Below are 25,102 nucleotides of genomic sequence, written 5' to 3'. Positions count from 1 at the left end.
TTTTTAGTGTTATGTTTATGATAACCTATTTTAAACTCACTGATACATAATAACTTTATTACAGTTCATAAATCTATGTGGCTGTGTCTGGTAATTTTCAATCTGTTTTCCTTATACTGGGTGAGTCATTGCCCCCAGGGCCCCAGTTTTCTTGTTTTAGCTGTACGGTTTACCAAGAAACATATCACAACCCACACTGTGTATACTAATTTAATCTCAATTTATTGATCTTTAAATAAAAGTACGACATGAAGTAGAATTAAATCAGATTAATTCTTTCATCTTGGCTATAATAGAGTTATGAAGGAAATATTATTTCTTTCTTCTATTAAATAAAATTGAGCAATTTTATAATATGTAAGAGTATTTATATATATATTATATAAATAATTCACTGATCGAATGAGACATCAAAATGTATTTATGTATTTTTTAAAGCAAACATTAATAAAAAAATAATAACTTTATTTCATTATTTAACATTAAGTTTTCAAAAATAAAATAAATGTTCAGGTATAAATGTATAATATAGGTCTGCGGATAGAAAATAAGATTGTTAGTCTATTAGTTTTAGTTTATGATTGTAGAAGATGAACTCATATTGTAAAATATAAAGGACATTTAGGTTTTTAATCAATGCAAGACTGGGTATACTTTGTAAAAAAATCCCATAAAAAAGGCACGTGGTAAAACAGATTAGCGACGATTACCATAACTGCGCGGTTTAGATGAAAATGAAATTGGTCATAACTGCCACAATTTAGTATATTTTATGCAGCCAAAAAGCATATATTTAAGCCGCTATGTCTACTTTGATACAAATTAATTAAAAGTATGTATTGACAAATTTATATGGAGAATATTTCAAGTATTTAGAATTAATTTTGGCATTGACTGTATTAATGCTATTTTAAAAATCATCACCCGAAACTAACTTACTGATAGTAATATTCCATTTTAATATCATATTTTTTGACCTTCTATTATTTCGTTTATTGAACTTACAAGTAAACATTTTTATTACAGTTCAGTTAGGTTTATTACGATAAGTAATAATATTTAATGTGTTTAGCCATACACACAAAAGTACAAAACTTTACGGTATAAAATATAGTTAAATAGTTAACTTTTGCACAATAATGGGCGACGCCCTACATTAGGACCGAACACAAATCATAACATTGGGCAACAATGTGCAGTATCGTTCAGGTTTGATGATACAAAATTGTCTTTTGGTAAATTTATCAAAAATCTGAATAGGTATTCTTACCTAAGGATGCGTCGTACGTATTCATGTACTCAGATGTCATGAACTGCGAAACCAACGCCGTTTTGCCGACACCAGATTCGCCGAGAAGTACCACTCTGTACTTGGGTATCTCTTCGGCAACGCTAGACTCTCCAGAGCTTAGATCATTGTAGCTGCTATTTCCACCACAACACGAACCGTCAAAAGGTGATATCCCGCTTAGGTTACTGGGGCTATGTCTAAAAAATAAACGAAATCATAATTTGGTTACAAAAAAAAAAAATGAATGGTTTTTGACGACGAGCGCAAGTCATTATCGTTACGAGTAATCGTATCCGCGAAAACGATCGATATATAATAATATACTGTATGAGTTTCATAAAATACAATCCTAATAATATATCTAAACGAAATTGTTGGCGCCTCGGCTACCTACTTCTTTTATACGTACAACGTCATATTATCACTATATAATCCTGTATCTCGAAACACGAGAGACACCCATGGGAATATCACGCTACATCTACACCATAATATTACATAATATGTATATATACACGAGTGTTGCGATTACGACAGTGTGGTTGAACGAAATTGATTGATGTACTTTTATGTTGATACCTACCCACAGTATTACGCTTTTTCTAGGTGCCGGTTTTATCCGACGTTAATTGAAATTATGTCAATGCAGTAATTATATTGATCATCCTACGAAAAATGTTGACCGACATAAAATTTGCATTCTTACGTTTTTACTGAAACCCTGATAATTGTGGCCATTAGACATAGGTAGGTACTAACACTAACGAACCGTTAATGACTTCACGAGTTATGAATAAAAATGAGTTTTGATCTGATGCCTTACCCACATGATTTCATTGTGGGTACGCAGTACACACACATCATTTATTAAGTGTTATCGGTTAGTAAAATAAATAATGAAAATAAAGCTATTTGAATACATATGTAATTATAATATCCAATGAAATTATATTTTCATAATGTTGGATTATAACATTTTATAAAATAATAAATTAGGTGTTTCCATCTGTACTTCCAAGTACTCCTGATAAACGATAAAATTAAAACAACAAATTTATTAATTTACATGTAAATAAACTATTTTCATTTTCGATTCTAGTGGTTTTTCGGTAAATTTATGTTACGTATTTATGAATACCTACTGAAAAAAGTACAAAAAAATGTCTAATGAGTAATAACCCAAAAAAGTAATGAGCAAAAAAATATATAAATTGTTACTTACGTTTATATATTAAATATTATTAAATATTAATTTAGGTTTCAAAGAATATTTGTTTCTACCTATGATAATACTTACTATCTAGTATTTAAAATGTATATTAACAATAAGTCAAGATGAGTCAGTAAAAAATTACTTAACTAAATAAATATTTAGTATCTACCTATACAACTCTTATATGATGAAGACTCATAACTAAATTACCTGATTTAGCTTAATTGTATTTATTTTATTCAATCTTGTTGATGAAATGTTCAAAACAACATGTATACTTCACAACCGTTGGTCTATGGTTGAACCACTATACTATTTGCTAGTAATTTTTTATATAGATATTGTTGAAAGTATAAAAAAGCACGAAACTTCTAACTCGTCACTCGTACTCATTAAACATTTTAAAACAAGTGGAAAATTCTATAAGTGAATTTTTTACTAGCACAAACAGTACACTAATTAAAACAAAATGTACAAATGTTTTAAGTAAAAACAAAGGTTTTAAAAGAAATTTCAAAAATACTTCATGGTGGAATTAGTTTCAACGATTTGTTCATTGTTCAAAATTGTTCACCGGATATATTAGATGATTTCAAATATGCACCAATAATTAGTGTTGATGTTTGAACGTAGTTTTTACTTTACTTTGCATATTTGACATTTGTACATATCTATCATCATATTTAACTATTTAAGAAATATTGTATTGGTATCTGAAAATGTTTTGGCATATTAGTGCATTTATGGCGTTTTTGTATTTTATTATTTTTGGTCAGCGCTGTATTTATGGATAATTTAAATATTTCCCAAAATAAATTATCCTTGCTTAAGAAGTTTAATCATCGATTAATAATCACTCTGATTTTTGAAAATTGTACGATTAGAGCCTTAATGACGTCTAGACTCTAGATTATATATCTTCATTTAAAGTTAAAAATGCCTACTCTATATGAGACTCGTTTGTGATGATACGAGCAATATATTGTCAGGTAGGCAATCCACCTGTGGTGGATTTCGGACCCTGCTCGGTGCGTACTCTATATTATGACTAATATGTTATTTTTTTATTTATTCATTTTTATTTGTATTGGGGACAGGCCGATAAGTAGCTATAAAAGTGCAATTCAGCCACTTTAGTAGGCAATGTGTGAAAACTCAATTTTATGCAAGCTTATACCTAATCTGCCCAATTAGCCAATTGCAACCAATAAACAAAAAAAAAAAATACCAATTTCTACTAAATATTTTTATATTTCTCTTATAACCAATAGCAGCTACGTATAAACGAAAATTTCCTTCTTAAATCTCAAAACCTCTGTTTGAACACCTCCCCGGGTTGGCCCTACCAGGTCCAATCGTGAATCTAAATCATCCATGGAACCACTCAAACACACACAAATATGCTACATGCTAATTACATACAACATTTTTGACAAAAAAAATTGGAAATATTAAATGTGGGGGGGGGCTGAGGACACGTACGTGGTCGTGTCTGTGTATCGTGGACTCGCGGATATGTTATTTCGCATCCTAGTGGGACGAGCGCGAAACACTATAATTCAATTTTTTCTACATTTGCTTTCCGTCCATAATTTTATATGCATTCACTTCCTCGTTTTGGAACTATACATATTGTACATGCCTAAGATGTTTGTATAAATATGCACCATTAATGTATTTTTATCTAACTTTATTGATGCCCACGCTCCACATGCATACAGTATTAATGTATTAATGTACCTACTTATCGGTCTAATGAGTCCTTTATATAGACTTATTTTTATTATTTTGTACAGTAACTTTGACTTAAATAATAGTACTAATGAAAAATAGTACTTATTTCTTGTCATTATTATTCTCCTGTTAATCTCACCGTGGCTATTTGTTTGTTGATTAATATAAACTCCGAGGTATTTACAATTTAATACCCTTCAGAAGGTTAAGTCCGCAACTGCCTGAGAATCTTTTAGATACATTATATAGGATATAATTAAATATAGTTGGTCTTTCACTTGTTAACAGTAGGACAATATTTTGCGCACTATTTATTTGTTTTCGGCCATTTGTCATTAAATTTTATTTGGTTTATTCTAAGTTTGAAAGTACGACCAAATCATAAAATAATTTTTTAGGAAAAAACCTTTATAAAATATGAAACAATTAAAAAAGTTAACCTGCAATATCGACCAAAATCGTAATAATTGAAAAATCGGTAACCGAAATCGTTATAAACACCGATATAAATTATTTCAGTTTTTAGCTTTGGTAATAATATTATATGAATAATGGTTGACCGCATATTATTATACCAGACATGCAGTAAACATTTCAGTAATTATATTGGAACAGCTAAAATACAATATACCGCATATTAATAATGTACAGTTATGAAATAAATAATAGGATATGAAAAAATATATAAGTACGTAATATAATATGTTAGTTGGCTCATGTCTTGTGAAAATATTTAATTACCACGGTGTGCGCGTTACTATGCTTAACGGTGGTGTATAATTTTAATTACACGAATAAAAACTGTGATGTTGCTCTATACGGTTCCTGTAAACCAGGAGGTTTATTATGTAGGATTTGACACAGGGTTTTAACTTTTAATTAAATATATTCAGTCATATGCATACATGTTTAATGTCCATTACGACAACACTCACTTGTTCTAGCTATCAATCAAACATAAGACATAATAATTTAGCGGTAGGAGAGCTGGCAGTAAATTGATGCGATCGCTTAGACTGCCAGAATCGGTTTAAGGGAAAAATGTCTGATGTTTATCGTCCAAAGAAAAACTGCAGACAAAAAAGAGAAGAATGCAAGAAAAAGGAGTTTTAGAAAAAGCTTAATGTTGTGCGTTTCCATTTCATCTAATAAAACAAATTGCATTGTTCAATCTATTAGAAAGAATTTCAGTAACATAATGAAGACATTTTTTCTGCATTAACACCCAAATTAATAGAGTAATACTCGACCAATGCGGTGTTCAACATAAATTATAACTAATTTGACACAATATTATAAAAATGGTTTTTCGTTAAAAATATACTTAGAAGGAAAATTATATAACATAAAATAACGTAAAAACTGTCAATAATAATTGTAGGCAACCGTACAAGTCAGAAATTTAAAGGTTAGAAAAAAACTGTTTAAAAAATAAACAGGAAAAAATTGTGAATTTAAAAAGGAAAAATATATTTTAAATATGCACTTTCATGTGACTAATCGCTTGAACATAAACGTATGTATACAGTATACATTAGAAATTAAAATATTGTTCACAGTTCACTATGATTCTTCATACTTATGAAATTATGTATAATAAATTTAAAATATTGACCGATACGGTTACAAAATACAAGTTGTTCATCAAAACTTATTACTTATTAGTTGGAGACGAATGACATAAATATTATTTCAAAAATGTAATGCAAATATTAATTGTAATACATTATTTAGCTATAAAAACTATAGTATTCATTTAATGTTTATGTTCATGGGTCATAATTGATATAATTTACCTAACAAGTTATTATTAATAGCAATAATATGTGTTGTCCATTTCTATAACTAAAATTAATTTAGGTAGATACTAACGTTTGGAAATATTTAAATTACTATCAGAGTCTAATGGCCAGTTGTTATTATGATTACTATGAGTGTTGATTTTTATATTAACTTAGGGAATAAGTCATAACTCATTAATAATGAAATTGCAATTTTTAAATCATTAACTGCACATTTTTTTGATTTTTACTGCATAAAAATCCGATCTCTACTCGTTATAAATGTTAATATACGAGTATAACAATATTATGACTTTATATTGAGAACTTCACATCCAATACAAGGAGGTGTGCATTAATTAATTTGTAAATGTATAAATTTACCTGTAAAATATAGTCTTGCGATGAATAAATAATACAAATAATATAAATACTAAATATGTAGGCACTAAATTGTATTGGTATAAAAATAATATAGCTACTATATATTAACAATAAATTACGTAATTTCAAAATGATTGTTCGTTGTTTTTATAATTGTATATAATTATTATTTTCTCATAAAAGTTCAAAATTATATTTTAATTGTGTTTACAGTTTGATGAAGAAGAAAATATTTTTAAAAATATCAAAAAATATATTTTAATTTATCCGTTGGCTTGGAATATATGAATAACATTTTATTATTAAATTAATATAAAATTAATGATTCACAATCAATACACCTTATACGGTTTTTCATTATTGTTTACCCAATGCCGCCAAGCCTTCCGGCAAAAGAATCGTTAAAAATATTTTGGAATTCTCAGGGTAGATGTTTGTGTGGGTTGATAAAATTGAATTATTTCTCGTTGTTTTATTCAATCTGTGTAAATTAAATATTTCATATGAGTCATAATATTCAGTGTCCATTAATTATTAAAACACTAAAAAAATATATTTTCTTTAAAAAACAATAACAACAAATGTGAAAATAACATTGAATGAAAAAAAAAATGTAGAAATTTTTAGCTTCTGAGTGGGTCAAGGGAAGGAAGTATTGGTTTAACGATTATTTTTTTTTTTCTGTCTATAAACTTACCAAATGTTCCAAGTTTTTTATGTGATAGTTTAAACTTTTGGTTTAGAAATAAAATATGCAATATAGAGAAGTACTTAAGAATGAAAAGGTACAGTGTGACTTTTCAAAAAAATCACTTTTTAGGCTTCAGCTAATTATAAGGCAGTAAAATTTTCTGAATTTTGAACCATTTATGTATATAATTCATAATTATTCTACTAATCATGTCATTTTTTGAGATTTCTATAGTATGAAAACGTTCAAACTTCAAAGTATCAATCTCAAATAGTCAAATATAAATTTGAGATGAAAGGTTTTACCAACATTATTCTTTGCGGATGACAACATTTTACTAATATTAATATATTAAATGTCTATACAACAATATTATGCTTAAGAAATTCATCAGTTATCATTGTTAGCATTCTCGGAATCCCACTTAACTTCCCTGCTAGCTAGGTATGAAACTATAAACTAGTATTACCATTACAGTTGATAAATGTTCTATCCTACCTAATTTTCACTTCAAAAAGATCTTATATCAATGAATACATTTAAAAAATTCTAAATATTATATAAAACCATTTCAAAGTAAAAAATAATAACTTTAACTAACTATGTACAACTTTTGAATATTTACTTGTTAATTTGCTTGTAAATAATTGGATTTCTTAAATTCAATCAAACCTAATAAAATTACAGTTCATAACTTTCGCTTAAATAAATAGGTATCTAATATAATTTTATTATAATTCGAATTACAAGATGTCAAATTACGGATTTCAGAATTTTAAAATACGTTTCATGATCAATTTACAAACATTAAAAAAAATATTACAGGATAATAACAAGACTTAAGTATGGGTAATTACAAAAATGTATTAAATTCGTATTAGATATAAATTAAACTTAAGTTATACACTTAAATATCAGTCATCAATCTAAACTTCTGAAGATTGGGTTTCAAATTATTTAATTATCATCATAATTATTTACACTTTCTATCTGTTTCAATTCAATTAAAATTAACATTAAGTATTAAATTAGGGATTATCATCCAGTATTTTTCAAAATACTACTAAAAAACCACAAAAAAAACACACATTTAGTTACTTTGTCGAAATGTATTAAAAATTAATTATATTAAAGTTTTTCAAATGTCTTTGATTGGTTTAGTAGGCATTTCATGAATATAACGTTCAAAACAAACTGTTTCATATGGTATTTTTCATGTTTTCAATTACATTTTATTATGGAATTTACTTAATACCATTTCAAAAGCCTTATTTTTCAAAATTTACAAATATAATAAAATGTGGGTACTATGTAATTTACTAATCCCAATAATTTTCTTAATATTTGTTTCATACATTTTTCGATAAATGATAGGACTTTAGATTTTTATTAGATTTTAATAGATATAGTAGTTATTATAGTCGACAATAGCTAGGTTAACACATATAGTACAATAATAATCATACATTAGAGGAATTAACTGAATTAAGTAATAATTGTAGGTAAATAATATTAATAATAGTATATGATAACGATATTTATAGGAACATTAATTAATATTAAAGTAACTAGGTAGATATTTAAAGTTTAACAAACGACCATATAGTAAGTTGTCTATTGCTAAATGGACTGATGGTTATAAAATCATTAGGATGGAAACATGATTGCACGAGGTAGGTGAAAGCTTCTTACAAACAGGACCAACTTTGTTGGATGATGTGTGAGCATTTCATCGAGAGGTTGTATACGTATTCTTTTGTGCACTTATCCAACAAGTGATCTTTGCCGCATTTGACACATTGAGATTTGTGAGAACACTATGACTTCGTGTGACAGTAAGTCTGTCAGTTGTGACATTGAATTGGACCACGATTTGTTCTGAATAGTTTTTCATTCGAAACTGAAGTGTGTAGTAGCTCAGAGATATTGAAAATATATGAATTGTTATTTTATGTATTGAGGTCCACAATAAATAAAAGCAATGGCAGATTGGTCTTGTTGATATTTTCTACATATATTTTAACCCCGTGACTTAGTTCGATTAGACTGTTGTAGTATCTGAGATATCAGGACTTAGTGTCAACTGGAGCAAATTTCTAAATACAACCTGAAAGGGTGTGGAAAATATAAACGAAAATCGACATCAGTTTTTTCAGGTAATCAACGATATTTTTTTTTTTTAATTGCAAGGTCCATTTCATCGAATGATTAGAAAATATGGCATACACTTACAGGTTAAATCATTATTATCTGTGATTTGTAATAGTTTATTTTTTAAGAAATAGATTAGGTTTATGACGAATAATATTTTTGATATGAATTTTCTCAGAACGAGACGAATTTATCAATTTCTCATAGACTTCAGTTTTGTCTTAGATAGAAAAACTACATTCTCACTTGGGTTTTCGACGACTAATGGTATGGTTTTAGGTTTTGTTTCTTAAAATTATAATATAATATACATTTTATAATATTTGATTTAGAAAATGGGTTTTGACTTTTGATTATATATAGGTACCATGGATTTGTTTTAACTTCCCTACGATATTGTTTAAAATGTATCTTAAGAATATTTATACTCTCAGACTTTAAATACTAAGAACTATACACTTGAAAGACAATATTAGTCTTACGATTATAGTTTTCATCCACCAGTACACTTTTATGTTTTAAATTGATAATCATTAGGTTATTTCTGGGAAAAAAGAATAGAAATATATGTGTAGATATAATATTCACTTGCTAGTTGTTGAATTGACGCTGGTATTACTTCTGGATCTTCTGTTTATAATACTATCACCACAATTCACCACGCCACCTTTATTAGTTATACTAAAAGTACGGAGTCGGTACAACTCGTCCCCAGACCTTGGATTGTATGGTTTCTCTGGAAGACTGCAAACACGAGGCCTTACGTGATCCGGAACTGAAAAAAAATGTATCAATAGATATATTACACGTATGTCATCACAGTAAAGATTACAATAAATACCACCAATGTAACATAAATACACTGATCTCCTGTAATCCAGTAATATTGCAACTAAAATAAACTCTAGTACTACGCCGATATCTTTTCTTATCCCACTATCTAATGTACTCAACAAAATCCATGTACGTTAGCTATATAAAGAGAAAAAATGTTCTGACGTATGATGTTCATAAATAACATAAATGTGTGTATAAATTGTATTGCGTCTTATTGTCAAAGACAAATGGGAAATAGGTACTCCATCTCAAAAAGTAAATATAATTTCACAATATTTTCACAGAAAAAATATTTAATTTTACGTGTCTAACATTATCGTGTATAATGTATTTACTATTTAATACTATGTATAATATGTAAATTTCAAAATTATTATTGTCATTTTGTATAAATGATGAATGCCGAATCAAATTAAACATTTTAAAGAAGGCAATTGATCTTATCTTAGTTTATTTTCAGTTGCGTGAAGCTAATCAATACGTTTTGACTTAAAGGTTCTGCGTCTAATTATTCTGGTAAGCTATTTATGTAGTATAACAAGATAATAATCATCTTAAATTCATTAAATCCGTTTTGTCATCAAAACTCGGTCAACAATTAAATTATCTTTTATAATGAAATTAAAAAATTTACTAAGAAGGATAAAATATATTACTTTTTGCAACATTAAGTTTTTTTTTATCCTTATCAATATAGTACAATATATCTAAACTTATAATTAATATTATAAAGAGGTGAAAATTGTTTGCATGGGGTAATCTCTGTAACTATTTCTTTCACTTTTAGAAAGAATAAGATACACTATCCCTGAATAACTTAGTAACTAGTAACAGATATAACATAGTAATTTAAAAATACACGGTGGTTATTTAAGAATGCTCATCTTATGTTTATGTTTATGTTTAAATTATGCATATATACAAATTTTTGTGTGATTTTTGAAATTTTTAAATACACTTGAATACCATATTTTGAATACATGGAATTTCTTGTACCATTCAAGGATGATCCTGTGATAAAAAAAACTTTTGTTTTTTAAATAGGAACCCTCTTTTTTATTTTCTACTATTCAGATATTTTTTTGATAATTTATTTTGATGTCTATAAATCAAAATTCGACCAAATAGTTTTTAATTTATATAACTTTGTGTTATAACTTTTTGAAGATAAAATGTGGTAATGGTTTAAGTATATATGGGGCTTACATGATTTGAAAATCTTAGTAATTACTATTGATATATCAATATAAATTTTTTTTTTTAAATGGTCAAGGAATTTTTCAGGTAAGTGAATACATTTAATTTACTGTTATGGTGGAAATAAACGATTTCTGGTGGAATCATCTTTATGTGTATGATCGATTTTATCGAATGTTATTCGGCATGAATAAATATATTGAACATCGTAGGAAAATATCAATATTTGTACCCTATTAAATTTGAATGAGGAATATCGTCTCTCTAGCAGTATCAATTTAATCTGGAATTTAATTTGGTGAATATTTGTTTGAATATATTGACACGTGAAAACCAAAACTTGCGCATTTGGTATTGGTACAGAACTGTCAGACTAACAGAATGGGTTACAAAATACAAACAAATACACATTTCAATATATTTGTTAAAATTTAAAGTACCTACGAATAATAATGCGATAATTCTATACTAATGTAAAAACAATGATGTATAAATTATAAATTATATTTTCAACTACCTAACAAAAATGAATTCTAAGGGATATTTTTTTGTGTGGATGTGTAAATACTAGACCGTATTTTTTATGTAGTGAATATATCTTTCACCATACCAACTCACGAGTCACGACCTACGCACATGACGTATCTTCGAGTAGGTAGATAATTATTATAAGTGTGAATATTACTCTATGATTTACACGACAAAACATATTTTACAAGTTTATCGGACATATTTTCAATACACATAGATAAATATACAATGTACATATGTTAAGTATATATTTAATGCTTTTTTTCTTTTTCAGATCTAGTAGAAATGTACGCATCTATTAAATTAAAGAGGACGCCTGAATTAGTTGCGTGTCCTGGCACTCAAATTTACGAGCTTTTAGATAACAGACTGCGTAGGTTCCATAAATTATATTTAACCGGTGACAACGACCCGGAATATATATTTTGTGTGTGTGTGTGTGTGTGTGTGTGTGTGTGTGTGTGTGTGAGTATGTGCGTCTAAAGGATTTAATAACATCGAATATTTTTCTCTATTGGTGAGGTCCTTAAATATAAACAAAAATAATATGTACGTTAATTATTCAGGGATAATAAAATAATAAGTAATCATGTGATCTGTCTTGACAAAACTAAAAGATATTAATACTAAAAAATTACAAAGTTATCCAATATTGTCTCGTCGTTTGCAGTCGTCAAATATAAACTAACATGTTTTAAATATTCTCCCATTTCATTAGGGTAATTCATAGAAATCATACATCGTAGAAATGCTGTTCTATGCACTTGTGTGGTAATAGTTTTATTATTATCAATCAAATGGGTTTTCATATTATAATTTATAATATACATAATGTAATTGTTTCTAAAAAATTATGCTATGCTATTAAACTATTTATAAACATTACACAATATCGAATTATACATTTATATTAGACTTTAATCAATATTCACTAATTTCATTAGATAAAAAAATCATTATACTTTAGTAGGTAAATATTAAATTTCAACTTACTAACTCAGTATCTACCGGCAAAAGGTTTACAACAATTAAAGAGAAATTACGATTAATTTCAACATTTCTTTTATAAAATTATTATGTCCATTATATATAAAAGCATTAAACATTAATTTATAAATAAGTATTAAGTAAGTATAATATTATATTAAATAAGTTGAAAAATAGTTTTATAAACTAAAAATGTTTATTATAGTATTATTCTATACAACGTTATTCTTTATGATTATGAAAATATTCATTCTGACGAAGTTTAGCTGATTATATAAATATTTTTATGAATATCAGGTGACATAAGTATAAAATTATAACTTTAAAATAAGAATAAAATTAGCATTAATTTGATATAAATTTACTTTTAAAACAATTATAAACTAATTATTATGATATCGTTAGCATACCTATTTACATACATAATATTATTATTTTTATTAAATAGTTAAATTTTAGATATTTATTTTTAAATGACCTAAAGGTCTATATAAATATGTTTAACAATTATATGTATATATATTACATACTAGATAAATTTTAGATTTGAACAAATAAATCTGATTTCTTGTTATTTTTCGGAGTGTGATTGATAAAAATATGATGTAAATTAAAATACAAATAATTAAATCGACAGGACATCCATCATGTTTATTCAAAATAAATACATTATTCATAATTTTGATTCTTCGAATTCATTTTTAGAAGTTATCAAGACAGCAGAGGAAATTGTGTTTGGATAATATTCTACAATCTTAAGTCATGGAACATTAAGCTCAAACAATAGACTTCCAAACATTATGCGACATACCATTATACTACAAAATGGATAGGTACTGTACCGAAAGCAAACAATTTTGAATTATACATTTCCTCAATAGTATAGTTTGCAGAAAATCTTAAAAATATAATTTATGATTTAACAAAATACCTCCAATAGATACATCGAATACAACAGAAACACATTTGACTGATTTTTTTGAAAGTAAATAAAAATATATTGGGACAGTGTCTAGGACATAATAACTCAATGTGTATTTTTTTTTATGTTTTTACTTATTTTGCTTGTCAGGTGAACGTCTCTACGAGCGACTACCATAATTCATATTTGTACAACAAAAGAAAACGGACCTTCGAAACGCAAACGTTTATTACTCATCATCCCAGGGTTTTGTATTTTCGTTCACGAAGATGGTCTACAGGTGTTGTGGTTACATTGGATTCCATAATAAAAAACCTACACGCTTGCAAAAAAAAGATAAAGGGAACCGCTTAAAAAAAAACGGCTTTTGAAGTTCAGAGTTTCTCTTTATAAGACCAAAATCAATATTAGCTCAACCTTATACCGCAACGGTTTAGTATATTATGTATTATTTTAGTCATATGAAAAAACTGCAATTAAAAAATATGTTTTATTTCTGGGTATTTTTTGAGATATGATTGTTATCAAATATGATATTGAGCTACTACTCAAGTTGATTGAATACTTTTAAATTATTTTTGATCTTTAATAATCTGAAAATAAACTCAGTAGATACCCACTTGTGAATGTTATATACATTTAACCATTTACAATATATGTGTTGGATTATAATATAAGCTATTATGATAGGTAAAATCAAATATTAGAAATAAATATGAAATATAACGCACATTACGAACGATAATTTAGATGGTCATGACAATACTGACGGACTTTACGCTTCATAGGTATGTACGAAAGAAATAGTATACGTATGCATATAAAATATGTAAAGCTATACGCCAATAATTCCATAAACATTTATCACAATATTAGTTATTACTATGAATATTGAACAATGGCGTGGCGTGCGAATTTCGTCAAATTATGAAGCACAACAATTTATATTAGTTATTATAAATACTTAGGTGTATAATTAGTAATTACGTATTTAAGTATGGTAAGTGAGCACAATTTTCTTAGTGTTTACTTAAGTCTTAAATTATATGTGCCCATAGTCTCCAGGACACCCACGCACCACCTTTTAAACTGAGGCACATGTCTCAAATAATGTCCTTTGTCCCGCCACTGTTGAACATAATCATATATCTATTAATTTGTATACAAAAAATACGCAGCCATAAAAAATATATTGGTAAGTATGAAACAAGAGTGACCTATTATCTCGTCATTTAATTACTTACCATTGTTCTTCCGAAAGCCTAAACAACTTACAAAGGCAGTATTTTCTGTTACCAATACACTAATACGTTTATGCTCTGATAGTATTATATTAACTATTGTTCAAACGAGCTAAATAGTATTATATGGTAGTAGGTACCTGCAAAACCTAGCTTTTTTTATGACATTCCATAAATATCTTTGTTTTATTATTATAATTATAATAACCAATCTTTCATTATAATAATGATATGTTTATTGACGCCCATTTTTAGGGCAATAAGGTGTACAATAAATTGCTTACCTATAATGCTATTGTGAATTGGACACAAAAATATAAAATTTGCTATATTATTAAATACTAGCTGCATAACCAAGCTTTAGCCGGGAAAAAATGAACAAACATAAAATAAGGCTCTATATCGGTGTATCTTGGTTTTAGTGAGAAGCCCTTAATTGCAGATTTCGATACACACAATATTGCCTACATTCGTTGTCGCAAAATTATCTACATAATAAAATAAACAGCATGTAAATTCAGCCAGTAGTTTCCGAGATTAATCTGAAAATAAAAATGGCTCTTCAACATGCTATATTTTATACTTAAATTACTATATTACATATTATGTTACTCAGGACTAATATATTTTTCTAATACTGAAAGGATTTATAAAATCAGTTCAGTAGTTACAGAGATTACCCCCTACTTACAAATAAATTTACCACATTATAATATTAGCATATATATTATATATATATTATAACGATAAGAATAACGATAAATGTAATGTTGACAAAGTTTTATAAAAATATTTTATTATTATTATTTATTTATATTTTAGATTCTGAATGAAACGATATATGTATTGATTTTACACTGATGTATGTTTTATTTTTTTATCTTTGTCTTTCCTCATATTTGGGGCATTAAAAATGTTTCGATTTTCTACTCCAGCATATTTCCTGGTAGGATACTAGGATAGTAAATCTAGCCTGTACAGTGGAGAGGTGGGGGGGGGGGGACTAAAAAAATATTCCTCGTAGTTTTTCTACATACAAACAAATTTTACCTCTTTATATAATATACATCGATAACCAAAATTATCAATTCTTTTGAACAAAAACTGTTTATTTATTACAATGAGAAATGAGAAAAACGTATTAATCAAAATTTAAATATAAATTCCAACATTTAAATCCATTATCAAAATTATTGAAATAGAAATTAGCAAGGCTATTACACATACCCATAGAATACGGCCTTTGGGTTCATTAAATTTTAAAACTATAGCATTGCGTGTGCAATGGCTCATTAATAAGGTAATCTCAGACCTGGTGCGGTAATTACAAAGCATAATATTATGTAGGTATACAAATGTTTTTTAAATTATAGTGTTTAGTTATTGATAAGGTTACTTAGGTTAGTGTAATAAGTTACATGGGTAGATAATACACACCGAATAAAATCATTTTCTGAAACACTTACATGGCTAAACGTACAACGAACATATAAATACGATAAATAAAAATCCATTAAATATAATGTTTGGATATTTTTTTTTTATTGATCCTTAAAACCGGTGACTACTCTCTCTCCAGACAGATATCTGCCCGGAGAAAAGTGCCATCCATGACTGAGGTTCGAACCGGCGAACGTGCGCGTTGCAACCGACGCGTCCTGGATATTTGTATGATTAACGTTTAGCAATAATACTATAGTAAATACGTATGCGTGAAAAAGATTATTTGAGTGCGCTTATTAATTATTTGTTCAGTTCATATAGAAAAGCAAAATGACGGGAAATGATATAAAATAAACTCCTATAAAAGCAACAGTAAATCACCATACCACAAGGGTAGATGAACATGGTTATATTACTTATTAACGCACATCATAAATATAATACATAGAGTGTAAACTATCGATAAATAATATTTAAGTATGTTAACCGACGCAGATAGATCTATATTATGTATTTACGTGTATATACATACGTGTTTAGCTAAAATGAAAATCGTAAAATTCTGGTAATAATATAGTAGTAATAATACTACCTAACCTTTCCTTTAGCATATTTTTAGTAACTATATTTAATTAAATCACTGATATATTTGAAGTACATAAAATATTGTAATTTTTTTGATACCTTATTAAGCTTTTTTCACCGTCCCAAAATTATATAGGATTATAGGCACATATATTATATTATAAACTGCGTGCAATACACATGAACACGGACAACCATACAGTACGAACACATGAAAGCCACGTCGTATTAAATTACTGCAGCGGGAGTGGTTATATAAATGTAAATTATTATTTTCCCGGTACATTAGTTAAATTTTTATAATAAAGATAATACAAAATCTGAAAGGTTTTTTTCCGCCATCGGTCTCGTTAAATGAAATTAACGATGAAATTGTGTGCGTTCAAACTAAAATTATTTTAACAGTGTGCTAGTGATTTTAGTTTTGAATTGTTTATTCGAAATCCACGAGCATATTGATTAATGATTTTGAACGGCACTCCTTTAAGTCTAGATCGGCAGTGACGCGAAGAGGGCTGGATAGGCGTCGTTGTTATCGCTAAAGATTCACCACTATCTACAAGACGTAGATTTAATGGGAGCGATTTAAACTAAAAGGATACTATATACATTCTATAAGTAATTTACAAGTGGTTTCGTGTCAGTAACACTATCTGTTTGTTGCGTGGTTTTGAAATTATCTATAAAAAGAAAAAAAATATTGTCTGAACCAACATCAAATAGTAAGTATTTTTATGAGAATAACACAACGTTTATCATAGAGACATGAATAAATGAGAAATTTATCTGAAGTATCTTCTAATAAATAATTTTTACACAATTGTACAAAAAAATAAGCAACCTACTGATTAAAACATCACCAAATTCCATCTTGATTAAAGAGAATATTTATGTTTAAAAAAATATACCTAACAATTTTAATACATACCAAATTATGGTATTGATAAAAGCAAATAAAAATGTACACCAAATTATGTGTGCAAGTACTAATATGTCCAAGTATAAGACCGCGCATTTGACATTTTATATTAATCAAATCACGTCCAGTGTTTATGTCTCAAAATGTTGACGTTATTTTCACTGCGGCAACTACACTAAGAATTTAAAATCTGTATTAAACCAATAGCTACCAACTAGTTTATATAACACATGACTTACAATACATTGTAATCAGACGCCCAACAATATAGAGCACGAAATAATTCAGATAGTAGTCGATTTCAGTTTGATTTACCATAAACTAGACTGCTGGGAATAGATTAAACGCATATAATACATGTATGGACGATGTTGATCACTCGAGGTAAAACAGTTAGTCTCCATAATAAACAAACACTTGCTCATCACTGTCCTCTACTAAAGCTTGGTCAGAGGATGCACTTATCTCGTCAGTTGTCTTCTTTATAGGTTATCCTTTTACTGATGTTTAACTTCTCCTAAATTCTAGTTATCTTCCCGATATCTTCAATATTATTTCCATTATTCAATCGTCTGGCTTTCTTATTTAACCTTCCATTCTATTATATATATAAAAATATTTTGAACTTTAAGTTCAAATTGTTATTGTTATTTTTTATATCGTAATTGTGTCACATGAATAAATAAACATTCTTAAATAAAAACACAAATCAGCTTGACTTTCTGTGTCACTAACACATTCAGCTAATGCTGATCGAATCGAGCTCACACGCAAACATACAAGAACACACACACACACATACTGTAGCTGAAAAAATGGAGAAGGGTACCACTTGAATGAAACGCTTTCTTAAATAATTCTAAATTGTGTATGTCTTGTTTCATTTCCTCATACTCGTGCTTTAAATATTGCGTATAGGTATACGTATAATATATCTAACCGCCAATACGACTGATCGGGTCATCGCGTTATAGTATAGGAAAACTCGGGAAAACAAAGCGATCCACCCTATATGTATATCCTTCGCGAGAGGAAATAGGGGAAATGGCCATATACACAATCATACTGTTATAACGGTCTGTGCAATTATTACGATCGAAAAGCTAACAACGCAATATATATGCGTATCACAGAAACTCGTCGAAAATTATCTCAACCAAACGAGAGTCGGTCGGAAGACGCGAGCGCGATACGATCGGTGGGAGACTATTTCCGGTCCAATGGCATTCCACTGACTTAAACGCGCAGTAAACGTTGGGAAACGTGACGGACTGATGGCCAAAACTAGCACACAAATACGAAGCCTTGATACGAAGGGTGAAAATACGAACGCTCGACCGATAACAATAGCCAGAGCCACCCCCCCCTCCCATTCGGTTATAGAACAATTTTTTTTTTCTTAACTTTTTTACAGCATAGAAATACATTTTGTTTGCCTACGTTGGCAGAATTTCTGTTACAAAGTCAAGTCATTGCGTGAGGCAGACGCTATAGAGAAACGTCCTCTTCTCTCCCTCCAGCAGCACCAAAACAATAACGATAACGCGACGATAATAATAAATTTCGAAATGTTCTAAAATCTTTTTAATCGCGAATCGAGGACGGTGGAGTGATAATAATACGTTTGTTATATCGTATATTATCTACGGTTTAGCATATGGCGTCGTGTCGGTACATGAATTATTATCGAGATCATCACATATACACGCGCGGCGGCAAGACTCTTGTGACGTAGTTTCGCTGCAACAATTATATAGGGACCCGACTCAGGCAAGCGGCGTAGGCTGGACGAGTGGTTGGGAGAGAGAGGCTAGATAAATGTTTCCCCGACTACCCCTCCGGAGTGAAATAATGGCGTCTTTGAACATTTCTCATCACGTGCATTAGCGTACGAATTCGGGTAAGACCATTCCCGCAGAATTCCGTGGGCTGTCGTCGAGTTTTCGCGTCATCGGCGACCGCGCGGTATGTAGGTACAATATACGCAATATATATATATATATTATATATAGTATATACTGTACATGTGCCGGTGCTTATATTGTATGTACCTACACTCAATTGTGTGTTGTCGACGGTGGTGCGCGGACGACGAGTGGTCGCGGTAAGTATAAAGTAAGGACAACGACAAACGCTTCACGACCGCAATGAATATTCATTAATGTATTTTACCCGTCAACGCGGCGGCCCCTCTCCACCTCAGAGATTTGACGGAATGTTATAGCCGTGCCGTCGTTTACGTATAATATATTATTTATATACGCTACTATAGTGTAATCGATACACATTAAACATCACAGTGGCATTTAACGACGTGGTTTATACTATGATTATTACTATTACTATCATTATTATTATACTACACGCTATAGTGCGTCCACTTAGGTGTGTATATATATATATATATATATATTATATACAGCACCCGCCTATGTACATGAATAAATATATATAACACAAGTAGGCACATGACTTAGGCTCGTATACATATTAAATGAGCTGCACAATATGCGGTGTTTGTGATCATACATGATTGCAACGTATTCCTTTTCTACTTAATAATTATTGCAGATGAAAGTAGAAAATTAATACATCGTTTTAACTGCGTATAAGTAGAATGCGAGAAACGTTATGCAATACTATATATTATACTATTTTATGATCGATCAATTATAACAATAATAATAATACACATGATAAAAAAAAACATCATTTGTAAACAAAATCAATAATTTACAAACGTGCGACGATCTCTTATATAAGAAGGTAAATATAAAAACACGGTATAGACAATTTGTATTTTAATACCCATTTAGTTTATAAAAAAACACATCATCGACGTTATTTTATTATGTATGTTGAATTAATTAAAATAGGTATAATACTGTATTGTGGGTACTTGTAATTGAGTTTCGAGAAAAATAAATTAATCATTAGAATAACAATAAACAGAAAAAAAATGTTTCTTTTAATAAAAATAACGGTAGAGATTCTTTTCAAAAGAATTGAAAACTGGAGGAACTGAAAACACTATCTTCGGAATTTAAAAGCAAGAAACATCGAGGCAGCCTTATCGCAATTTATTTCGATGAAGCAATGTAGCATAGTCTGTTTATTATTTAAATTTAACTATTTTGTTTATTTCAATACCTACCTGCAATATATTAAATTAAAATACATGTTTCAATTCACATTATACTCATATCCACCATACAAGACTTAAACATAAATTTGATACAGAAAAACTCTAATCTACTATTTAGTTAAGTTTTAAAATAAATTAGGTACACATTTAAAATACGTCGATTTGGCGAGTTCTATATTATATTGATCTAAGTAATTGAAAAATATATTAATAAAAGAAATAATATCTAATTATGCGATACGTATACATCAAACGTAATTTGGTAATTGTAATTTGAATGTAAAATTTAAAAAAACCACTTCAATTTTTAAAATATAGTATTTGGATTTTATAGAAGTAATATTTATAGAAGAACTAATTAAATCAATGCAAAACAAACAACCCTTTTTCCAAAAATAAATAGTCTGCAGTTTAAATTTATATTCTCTGAATTACTGTAATACAAAATTCATATATTTATTTTTCAAAGTAATGTTTCCGTTAATTTTACTGTGTTTTTCGTTTGTTGTTCATTGTAATCTCACAAATAACTGAGAAATTCCAAAGCTACTATTTTGAATGTGTATAGATAATATAGGATAATATTTCAAACATCTGCTTTTGAATTACTTCTCCACAATAAACAACCATCGGTATGATATAAATTTTATAATTTAGAGTAATTATACGTCATAAGGACACACGTGACACGTAACCACCATATAGCATAATTTTGCATTTCAATCCTTTGCGGTGAGATTAATTTAAGGTTTTATTTTCCAAGCATATTGTTAAACACGACCGGCAAATAATTTTCATTTTCCGCCTGCGACTATATTTGTGTACAATAAACTGCGTATCACTTTATAATACACACTGCGCAAAAAGTCCAGCTGTTAGTGGATGTCGTTATCGTGAGCGTGTACAGTGTACTTATAATATATACATCGTGAGCCCTTTTTTCAACCCAAAGACGAGAGACGGCACTGCGGGCGCCGGAGTTCCCTCGACCAAAGTCGATTTTTTTTCCATCAGAGTGCTTCTCGTGCATAGGCTGTTGAACGGGAGTCATAAAACCAGGCGCGATCGTGCAATGTGCATATATATATATATATTTAATAAATACCACAAGACTTTGTGTGTGTATGTGTGTTAAACATGTACATGACTTGTGGTTTTAAACATTGTCGCTTGTATAAAAATATTATGTACATGGTGTTCGCTGGGATAACTTGAGCTGTGGGTCTTTCAAGTCTATATATTGAAGTTGTTTTTATACTTTTATAACTAAGAATTCTAAAATCACCTCTAATTTTTCTTAACTATAAAATATACTATCACAAAAACAATACGAAATTCCATAGGTAAGTATCCTATGTATAAAATATAAATCATAATATGTATGTATGTTCACACGTAGTTATATAAATATTTAAATCCTAAAATATCAATTTATTAATCCGATATTGTTGCACTTTATATAATATTTTGGTAATATATTATGTTATGTACTAATGTATTATTATTAATGTACAACTATGTTAACTTTTGTTAAATAGTTAAAATACGAGCTACATTATACCATAAAAAGAAGTTATATGGAGGGGAGGGGTGACAAACGCCTGAATCTTTCCAAATCCTTGAAATACTTAATATGCTACAGCAATACAGCCTGACGCTGCAGCAGCTGTGCACTTTCTCAAAAACACCGGATACGCGTATACAATATAGTTTCCGACGACGCGGACGTACCAAAATTGCATACCCTACACCCCGTCACAACAATATTAATATTAATTTATATTTTGGTCGGAGCTCGAGAATTATTATATATTATTATTGTATTACAGAAAATAATCCAAATAATATAGACAGAGTTTTTTCTATCTGCCAAATAACTCTTTAATAACGTATAACGTAAATTTTATTACTCAACTATACATAGATACGTATATTTTTAAAAACATAAATGTTTTGATTAGAAAGCAGTCTACCATTAGAGTACAAAATAATTATTTTTAAAAAAATATGGGAAAACATAAAATGACATTAAGTATGCTATGAAATAGATTTGCAGCTGCTACTTGTTTGACTACAAATTACAATATGCGAGTACTTAATGATATTGTTCAAAATACTCGAGTACCTATTACTATCATAAAAAAAAAAGTTATAAGCCGATACTGTATGAATTATTTTAATCAAATTACGTCATATTGGTGCTACAAAAGGATTTTCATGGACAACCTATACAAAATAATTCATTTGAATGACGTTTCACCCTCGTTTCCGAAACATACCTTCTGGATGATATTTTAGTACCTACTGATATTGGTTATAATATTACCGTGTACAATACATTCCACGCGACAAAACACATAATATATTGCTTTTAGTCTTCTTTTTTAATCAAATGGTTTTATTGACTACATAGTACATATATTATTGTCATTTTCTATTATATCCACAGATAGTATAAAAAAGGATAAGCTATGTTAATATATGCAAGATGCAATGCAGTGGGTGGCTCTATTTTACTTTTACGTATTTATGAGAGAAAGGCGGTCCTCACTTCCGCAAGGGGTCGTTTGTTATGTTATGCTGTCATGTGTATTATAATCTCAAATAATTGTTGAGTTAATGGTCGTGTGATAAGGTTGCATAGCCTGTCTCTCGGACTAAGATTTATCTTAGTTCATGGCCTATCCACTCTTATATTATTTATATGACCGTAGCATACTTTCACCAATACTCGTGTGATAAATAAATCCATGATAATGATATTTTTAAATCGTACATTTTTTTCAATACGCATTTTAAATTTTAACTCTATGCCTTTGTTGTTAATATTGTTGTTTTCATTATTATATAGACCTTGTGATAAATATACCGATATTATTTAGTCTACAGCTTATAAGTAAACAATGATGTATAATAATATTATTGAATCATTCAGGAAGCAATAATGAACATTACATATGTTTACGTTCGAAACTATACGAGTTTAAGTTAATACGTAGACGCAGTTCGTTCTAGTAGCAATATAATTGAACATTTTTTCGGAATAAAAATATAAAAGATGTACATTTCTGATATAATGTATTTTAAGAATAAATATTTATTTTAATCTATTTTCAAAAACTATAATTATTTATGAGGGCGTTAAAGTTAAGTTGTTCAATGCACATTGCCCATAGTTCATCACTCATTCACTCCATCCCATAGCTACATTATATTTGTATTTGCCGTTCAATAAATTAAATAATTACACCGCTCAAGTCAAATTTAAATTGAATCAAAAGCATTTTTAACAGCATTCGTATATTTCATGAAGTTTAAAAAAAACCTTAACGCATTAATACGTATTAATCGATTACTGTATTACTTTTTTCACAAATTTAATTTTGATCGAACGACTAAATAGGTACCTACTCATACTCACGTATAGTATTTATTTGTTGAAGTTATATGTATGTACTATGATGTCGTTTTTTTAACTATCTATAATTCGATTTCATTTTTAAATTAAATTGGAAGTTACATTATTAATTGTCCATGTTTTTTATTTGTACATAAAACTAATTTTAGGTTAGGTAAATACTAAATTGTATTAAACCGAAGTACTTCTTAAATTTAAATTAATTATTCCCAAATAAACTGAGAACATAAATTAAGGGTTTCTCGTTCAGTTATAAAACATTATATTTTATCTTTGTTTTTTTACAAAAAAATTAACCCATTTACGTTCGATAAGCCTCAAACATTTTCAATGATTTATCCATTATCTTTTATAGCCATTTTTTTACCATTTTTTTATTTTTAATTATTATTTTTTTTATTTATAAATTATGAAAATAAAACTATTTAAATCCCTCTAAGGTGTCTAAAATGAATTTAAAATAGTTCCATATTCGTAGAATAAGAATAAACTTCCCACTGGCCGAAGTTCCATCAACGGGTGGCCTCTTCAATACGGCACCAACCATATCCCTATGGCACTTCACTTGCATTTATTTTCACCTCATATAAATTGGTACATGTGTTATATAGATAAATCAACTTTAAATAATG

At 28.6% G+C, this 25,102-nt stretch overlaps 1 protein-coding gene and 1 long non-coding RNA gene across 2 annotated transcripts in view; one reads left to right on the top strand and one right to left on the bottom strand.

The window, feature by feature from the left end:
• Positions 1-25,102, bottom strand: part of LOC111041570 (myosin-G heavy chain) — an 86,354-nt gene that overhangs the window by 41,566 nt on the left and 19,686 nt on the right. Inside the window, exons 3-4 of the mRNA XM_022325877.1 lie at positions 9,834-10,020; positions 1,271-1,488 (exon numbers count right to left, since the gene is read on the bottom strand). Of these exons, the coding sequence (XP_022181569.1) occupies positions 1,271-1,488; positions 9,834-10,020 (405 nt within the window). The remainder of the gene's footprint in view (positions 1-1,270; positions 1,489-9,833; positions 10,021-25,102) is intronic.
• Positions 10,132-12,182, top strand: LOC111041589. The gene is made up of 3 exons (XR_002605344.1): positions 10,132-10,337; positions 10,543-10,598; positions 12,085-12,182. It is a non-coding gene; the product is annotated as an uncharacterized LOC111041589 (long non-coding RNA).

Source organism: Myzus persicae, unplaced genomic scaffold (genome assembly GCF_001856785.1).
Source record: "Myzus persicae strain clone G006 unplaced genomic scaffold, MPER_G0061.0, whole genome shotgun sequence".
NCBI lineage: Eukaryota > Metazoa > Arthropoda > Insecta > Hemiptera > Aphididae > Myzus > Myzus persicae.
Note: the sequence above shows the minus strand (reverse complement) of the source record. Positions and strands in the feature narration are given on the sequence as shown.